This window comes from Sinocyclocheilus anshuiensis, unplaced genomic scaffold, assembly GCF_001515605.1.
Source record: "Sinocyclocheilus anshuiensis isolate Anshui unplaced genomic scaffold, SAMN03320099.WGS_v1.1 scaffold431, whole genome shotgun sequence".
Taxonomy (NCBI): domain Eukaryota; kingdom Metazoa; phylum Chordata; class Actinopteri; order Cypriniformes; family Cyprinidae; genus Sinocyclocheilus; species Sinocyclocheilus anshuiensis.
The window spans coordinates 686,191-694,246 of NW_015551065.1; the positions used below are offsets into that span (position 1 = coordinate 686,191).

The window sequence follows — 8,056 nt, forward strand, 5'->3', positions numbered from 1 at the left end:
GAAAGCGTAGGTGAGATCGTCTCTCATATCCCTCCTCTCATCTCTCCCACCCTCTCTCCTTTTCTCTCTGTCACAAACCTGTTCAGTGACTCAGAGGTGGAACAGTCTGCCAGGTTCCTTTGTGTTCCTAGACCTACACCAACTCTCCCTGCCTCTCTCTCTCTTTATTTCTCTCTTACCCACTTGTCCAGCCACTGTAAATCAAAACCCTCACTTTTCATCCTTCTTTTTCCCCTCATTGCGGGCATTTTGGTCGGTTGTTTGTGGCTGATGAGGGCTCGTGCTAAGCTTCCTCTGCTCTGCTCATGTGTGGTACGTACATTTTTCCTTCCAGACGTCTTGCTCTCTGTCTTTATGGCGCAGAGCTGCTGTTGCATGTTGTTTATATCTTCACTGCGTGAATCTACAGTGTGTGCGTGTGTGTGTGAGCGAGTCTGTTTGACTAACTGGGACTAGATTTATGATGTGATGCATGTGTGTGTGTGCCTGTTGACACAGAAGGAGCACAGCTACATACACGTGTGTGAATGCATGTGTGGAAAAGAGACAGAAAAATGGAAAACACTAAGCTAGAAAAATTTAAGCCATGACAAGCAGCCATAAAATGCATTTATGCATGGGACGATATTGCATACATTATCAGATTGTTTGTTCGTGTGTCTTTGAATCTTTTGGTTCACAGACATTTTGACCATAGATTATTGAACAACATTTATTTGGAGCGTTTCTGTGTGTGTGTGTGTGTGTGTGTGTTCTAGACAGCCTAAAAGTCTGCGTCTGTCTTTTTGCCCCTCTCATGTATGACCGGAAGTAAGCAGGGTGTGTGTTTTATGTTTGTTTTTTGTGTGAATGTGTGGTAATTGCTCAGTAAGATTCCATGTAAATATAAATATTCTGATTTGGAAACGTTCTTATGTCAACACAGTTTGCTGAATAGACAGAAATCTGTGTGTATGGCAGCTCAGAGGGGCTGTGGGGCAAAAGCGTCAGTTTGGCATGTTGACTTGATATCCATCAAGCTGTAAAGCTCTCTACCCCCCAGTCATTTTTTTTCTGACGAAATAGCATCGCTAATGTGGGCATATAATATTCATTGGCCTCCTTATTACTGCACAATGCTGTAAAAGCAGAGAGTGAGACAGAAAGAAAGAGAACATGCATAGACAGTACGGGAAGGATGAAACAGGCAAGGGACTAAAGGTTAAAGGTCATAAATTGTACATTCAGCCTCCAACTTGTGGTCAATATGTCACGTATTCTGAATGTCCATGCTTGTTCAGACTGGTTTATGCAGGTGGCCCAGAATAGCCCTTTTTAGCTAGTATGTTGAAGGTTGACCAAGATGGTCACATAGGTGACTAATTTGGAGCACTAATACAAAATAGTGCTTCACTTGAGAAGTACACAAGACACACAAATCACAATTGATTCAAATGGTTAGCATGTTGCTAAGGTAACTATGCAACGGTGCACACAAATATTTGGCAAAATAGTTTTTTTAAAAATTAAGTTCTATTATTTTATCAATACTACTCTCAGTATTAAATGCATTTTTTAAATGTATTTATTTATATTACTTAAATGGAATAATTAAAAATAGTAAAAGAAGCGTAATGTATTGTAAAGTAATTTATTTGAACTATATGCAAATAATATTTGTATTTTAAAAAATGCACACATTCAATCTTATTCTTATGCTTAATATGCAAAAAAGTTACTGTTTATGTTTCTTGTCTCATCTGATTCAATTACTAATTACATTCCATGTCTCACATAAATAATATGGGCTATTTTGCAAAATGTGACAAAAAAGCAGAATAGTTTGCATCACTACAGTAGATATTATTGACAGTCATTTAACATTTATACTGTAATTCTTACCTTTCAGGCTTTCACTGTAACTGAAGCTTCTGTCAACAGTAAACTCCACCTTCTTTGATTTGATTGACGTCAATGATGAGTGATATTAGACTGCTCAGACAGACCAGCCTAAAAATAGGCTAATTTTTAAAACTTTTGGTCCCACTTTACATTAAGTGGCCTTAACTACTATGTACTTACATTTAAATTAATCATTTAGTACAATGCACTTATTGTGTACATATATGTTTTTACATTGTACTTATATTTGACATCTTACGTACTTATAATTACATCTGTAATTAATTTCTGTAATTACATTTATAATTACACTGTTGACCCATCCTACACCTTAACCCACCCTTAAACCTACCCTTACCACCAAACCTGTCCCTAACCTTACCCGTTTCCCACCTCAATAGCAGCAAAAGTGTTTTGCAATACAATATGAAGACAATAAGTACATTGTACTTATTTTTGATGTAAGCACATAGTAGTTCAGGCCACTTAATATAAAGTGGGACCAAAGTTTTTGTCAAATATTTGGAGCAGTTTGGCCATATCTGTTTATACAGCCTTGCATACACAAAAAAGGTACAAAAGCTATCACTGGGGCGGTACCTTTTCAAAAGATACACCTTTGTACCTAAATGGTCCATATTGGTACCTTAAAGGAACATATTAGTACCTCAAGTGTTCATATTAGTACCTAAAACGTACAAAAGTGTACCTTTCGAAAAGGTACTGCCCCAGTGACAGCTTTTGTACCTTTTTTCTGAGAGTGTATAATGCTGGTGTGTCTGTGATGCTCTTAAATGCTGTCAGCGCAGTCGTTTTGGAAAAGTTTTGCTTTTGTATATTGGTCTATTCAGGTCTATTTGGGGTGTAAAGAAAGTGTTGTAGACTTGTAAACGACTATTTTTCAGTGCAAATTAAAGAACTAAAAGCTGAAAAGAGGAGGGAAATGGCTGAGAGAGTGATACTAGTTGGCCTTGTGTGTCACAATGGATTGAGTGTTTAACAGTATATCACAGTTTTCACATATTCATGCATTTTATTGGTTTAGATATTCACATGAATTACAGTATAGTTCTATTTGGACAGCAGTTGTTTTTCAGGGTGACATCTGTAAAAGAACATTAATCATGGTTTCTCTGTGATAAACCTCATCTGCATTCGGAAGCCAATTAATTCACAGGCACAACAGTTGCTTTGTCTGAAGAACGCAGAAGTTTTCCTCATGCATAGTCAATCACATTACCATATTCCAACATGACATTAAGAAAGCAACACTGGACAAATTTGCCTACCTGCAGCTGCCATTGTTTACGAGACTGGTCTTTTCCTCCTTTTTATGAATTTTCAGTCACTGTGGTGGGACAACATACTTTTTACTCAGTGTTATATTATTCATATAAAGTAAAATAATAATAACGGTATTCACTACTGTTGCAAAGTTTGGGGTCTGTCAAATTTTTAAATGTTTTTGAAGGGTCTTGAGGCTGCATCAAAAACAGTACAATTTTGAAATATTATTACTATTTAAAATAGATGTTTCTATTTTAATATATTTTAAAATGTAATTTATTTTTGTGATTCGAAGCTGAATTTTAAGCAGCCATCACTCCAGTCTTCCAGTGTATGACCCTTCAGAAATCATTCTAATATGCTGATTTGCTGCTCAGGAAACTGAGTATTGACTAATGTTAAAATGTTAATTAAATAAACTTTTGAATGGTAGTGTTCATAACTCAAACAATTGAGGGAATTTGACCCATGAGAGTTAAAACAGCTCAACAGGTTATGCTCCGACTCACAGGACAGGACTGAGAGGAGGAAGTATTGCAGGTGCAGTAGCAACTATCAAAAGTGGAGTAGACAGAATTGAGAACCATCATATTGGTCTCATATTCTGTATGCCAGAGGTGGATTTGAGCAAGTCAGCTTGAGTTTTGCCACACTGGCCTGAACTAGAGCAGTAAGATCTGGTAACTGCAGCAATAAAGCACAAGTACAAGAGCAAATGTTCATTCCAGTCTCATCTAAACATGCCTGAATGGGCTAAGGCTGGATTAATTATTGAAAAGTTTAATAGAAGGATTCTGGGTGAACAATACAGAAAAAGCTGCTCCTGAATACCAATTTGGAGCTTGGTATTAAAAATATACTACTTGTGTTGTGTGCATATGCATTTATGGGTGTATTTGTGTGTGCTGTAACATAAAATAATTTCTGCTGAGTCATTCTCCACCAAAGTTATAAAATGTTCAGTTAAAGGGATAGTTCCCCCAAAAATGAACATTACCCCATGATTTACTTAACCTCAATCCATTCTAGGAGTATATGACTTTCTTCTTTCAGACAAATACAATCAAGAGTTATGTTAAAAATATCCTGGCTCTTCCAAGCTTAATAATGGCAGTGAGTGGGCTTTAAGATTCTGAATCCCCAAAAAACTGCGTCCATACATCATAAAAAGTGTTCCACACAGCTCCAGGGGGTTAATAAAGGCCTCTTGAAATGAACTGATGTGTTTTTGTAAGAAAAATATCCATATTTAAAACTTTATAAATCGTAATCTCTAGTTTCTGCTAATTGTCGCACACGTTCACGAGAGATTGCTTTCCAGCGGATGACGTAAGAAGTAGGACGTATGCATAGCGTAATCTCTGGTGAGAAAATGCTAGTCTCACGAGAACCAAGTTTTGTTTACAGGAGCACAGAAAGCAAAGGAAAACCAGTCTCCTCTTGTAAATCCTCCACATTTTTTTCTTTCCAAATTTTGTACTTTTAATTCGTGACTGGTGTTTTGTTTTGCCCTCTCCTCTGTGCTCCCGCGTTCGTCACTTCTTACACTACACCTACGTCATACGCTGAAACACGACTCTCTCATGAACGTGCATATGTCAGTTAGCGGAAGCTAGAGATTACGGTTTATAAAGTTATAAATTGGATATTTTTCTTACACAAATGCATCAATTCGCTTCAGAAGGCCTTTATTTAATGATGGATGGAGGCACTTTATTGGACTTCTATTGGACTATTGAATATCAACAGCCATTCACGGCCATTATAAAGCTTGGAAGAGCCAGGACATTTTTTTATGTAACTCTGATTATTTTTGTATTAAAGAAGAAAGTCCTATATGCCTAGGATTGCTTGAGGGTGAGTAAACCATGGGGTAATTTTCATTTTTGTGTGAACTATCCCTTTAAAGGTTCTGTTTGTGACTGCAAGTGCACTCAAAAAATCTGTTATAATCACACTGCTGCAAAATATTACATATACAACCATCGATAGCAATGAAAGGAATAATATTTCCAAAATATTAAGATGCAGGTGAAACTACACTTAATTATGACACTCTCTGAATCAGATTTGCTCACCGAGAGTCACTGAGAGTGCTCACTTGAGTTTTTTTGGTAACACTTTACTTGAAGGGGTGTGCATAAGACTGACATGACACCTTCATAATCATGACATGACACGTCATGAATATGAAGGAGGTTTTATGCATGTTTATGACAACTGTCATTAAGTGTCATTCGCTCAGTTATGTCATTTTTAATGCAAATATGACATTATTTGTCCTAACCCTAACCTAACCCTACCCCTACCCTTACCCCAACCATAGCCCATAACAAAGACATCTCAAACAATGCCATCTTTGCATTAAAAAGTAAATAACTGAGCGAATGACACTTAATGACAGTTGTCATAAACATGCATAAAAAACCTTCATATTCATGACATGTGTCATGTCATGATTATGTAGGTGTCATGTCATGATTATGAAGGTGTCATGTCAGTCTTATGCACACCCCTTCAAGTAAAGTGTAACCGTTTTTTTCCAGAGTGTTTTTGGAGTCCTAAGAATGTTCACTTTCATCACTAGTGGCCCAAAATGGAATGGAAGCAATTCATTCTTCTCTTCACACAGCACTGTGACTATTCATTGTTATAGATTCACTCTATTGTTGAGATGCAGTGATATGCCATTGATCAGCAAACATTGATAAAACATAAAGGAATAAAATTGAATGCAATGGTGTTGTATCAGAGTTGTATTCACTAGAGATCCTCCAGACAGCACTTCAGCCAGTGCATTGTATATTCTTCTACAGTTGCTCTTTCGGTGCATGTTTCTGTTCGACTGTATTGAATGCTGTACTTTATTGTCATGCATTTAGAAAACAAGGCACATGTTAAAGCTAGCTGTAGTGAGTAAAATGTGCAAATATAAGTAGCTATTTCTACCAGATATGACACTTAAAAATGACTTTCTCTTTTGTAACCAAAGGTTGATTCAGCGATATTATGTTCAGTTTATTATATTCTTGGTTTTAATAAAAAAATAGTTACTTGTAGATTATCAAGTTAAGCACAGTTTATAGGCTTCCTGATGTGCATACAATGAAAATGTAGCAGAAAAAGAAATGAGAAAAAGAGAGTGAAAAAAAAAAAACACTGGTAATGAAATATTAGCAATATTTGTTGCTTTAAAAAAGTATATAAAGAATGTCAATACACAGCTAATTTAAGAGATTTTATTTAAGTCAAAAATATTAACAGCACTAAAGCAACCTACAGTATGTGCATCAATTTATACAAAACTCATTTGTATGAGTGAAATCAGGAAGAAATAGCTCTTTAATGTCAGTGGTGTCGCTACGGCATCTGTCAGAAGGGCTAATGAGGTCATGATTAACCAGCAAAACCTTGGCCCTTTTGCAGCAGCAAAAAAATACTTGCTCTGTGACATCACTTCCTGCTGACCTCTCAAACCATGTGAGGCCAAATGCATCTCATTCTACCTAATGGAGCTGTTATTTGAAAATCTAAGATAACAAGTCTCTGAGGGAACATTTAAAGACCAACCTTTTTTTTTTTTTAGACATTTTGTCAATAATTAAGACAACTTTAGCATGGTGACTGGTGCTTATACTTTCAATCAGTAATGAGACTTAATATAAGAACATAAAAGTTGGAAAACTCTTTAACACTATTGTTCAAAAGTTACATTTTAAAATGTAATAATATTTCAGAATATTTCTGATTTTACTGTATTTTTGAACATATACTGTAAATGCAACTCCGGTGAGCATAAGAGACAAAAACATTCAAAAACATTAACATAATCTTACTGACCCTGAACTTTTGAAAAGTAGTGTATGTGTATTTGAATAAATGACTATATATGCTAAATGTATTGATGAGCGCATTTCTGAAGTCTCAAGGCAGCATAGTAGAGTGAGTTTTTTTCATGTATAAAGTCTATGTATCTTTGATTCAGAGGAGTTTTTGCATAAAACATCCTGCTGCTTTGTTGGTCTTTCATGTTGTGTTGTGCATTTCCTGCAGTGACAGCCTGCATAAGATCTATCATATATTTTATGCAGGTTTCATATGCATTTTTCTATGAATGTGCCCTTAATGAATATTTCAGCAGTGTGATTTTATATGAAATTATGCTCCTGCTTTTAGACTAAGACATTAGTCTAATTTATTTAAATCTGGAGATTATAATTGAAAGCTTGTCTGTAGATAGCTGTCTGTTTGAACAAAGAATGCATTGTTTTTCATTTGTGGGTGTATATGTGAGATCTCCTCTTTTTATAATGACAGACACATAAATACACACATACATATACATACAGGCTGCCAACTCACTAACCGCTAGGGAATCCCCGCCCCTGCAGATGTTACCATGGCAACACTTTCCAGGCTAGGGCAGGAGTCCCGCTTTCTCCACTCTTTTAGTTGGACGGGAAATATATGAAATGCCAGCTGCAGAGTACTCCCTCCTTTTGCAAAGCATTCTGGGAAAGGATGCAAGACCATAAATGTGTAACATACAGGAGATGTACAGCAATATACAGTGGGTACGGAAAGTATTCAGACCCCCTTAAATTTTTCACTCTTTGTTATATTGCAGCCATTTGCTAAAATCATTTGTTAATTTTTTTTCCTCATTAATGTCTCCACATACTGACATAAACCACACTTTTTCCATTTTATTTTTATTTTTACTTGATACAGGAAAATCTGAATACAAGGCAGCGTGAGAGAGCAAAACAACCACTTTTATCTAACATACAACATATTGTAACAGGTGCTTGCACATAATTTAGATTTGGGTCCTATACTGCCTAGATCTTTACCAAAAAAAAAATTAATAAAATACAAATATGTAATG

General features: G+C 36.0%; 1 protein-coding gene across 1 annotated transcript in view; it reads left to right on the forward strand.

Annotated features, from left to right (window-relative positions):
- Positions 1 to 233: 233 nt before the first annotated feature.
- The window catches only part of dlg4a (discs, large homolog 4a (Drosophila)), a 159,554-nt gene continuing 151,731 nt past the window's right edge, over positions 234 to 8,056 (forward strand). Inside the window, exon 1 of the mRNA XM_016451930.1 lies at positions 234 to 312. Within this exon, the coding sequence (XP_016307416.1) occupies positions 271 to 312 (42 nt within the window). The 5' untranslated portion in view covers positions 234 to 270. The remainder of the gene's footprint in view (positions 313 to 8,056) is intronic.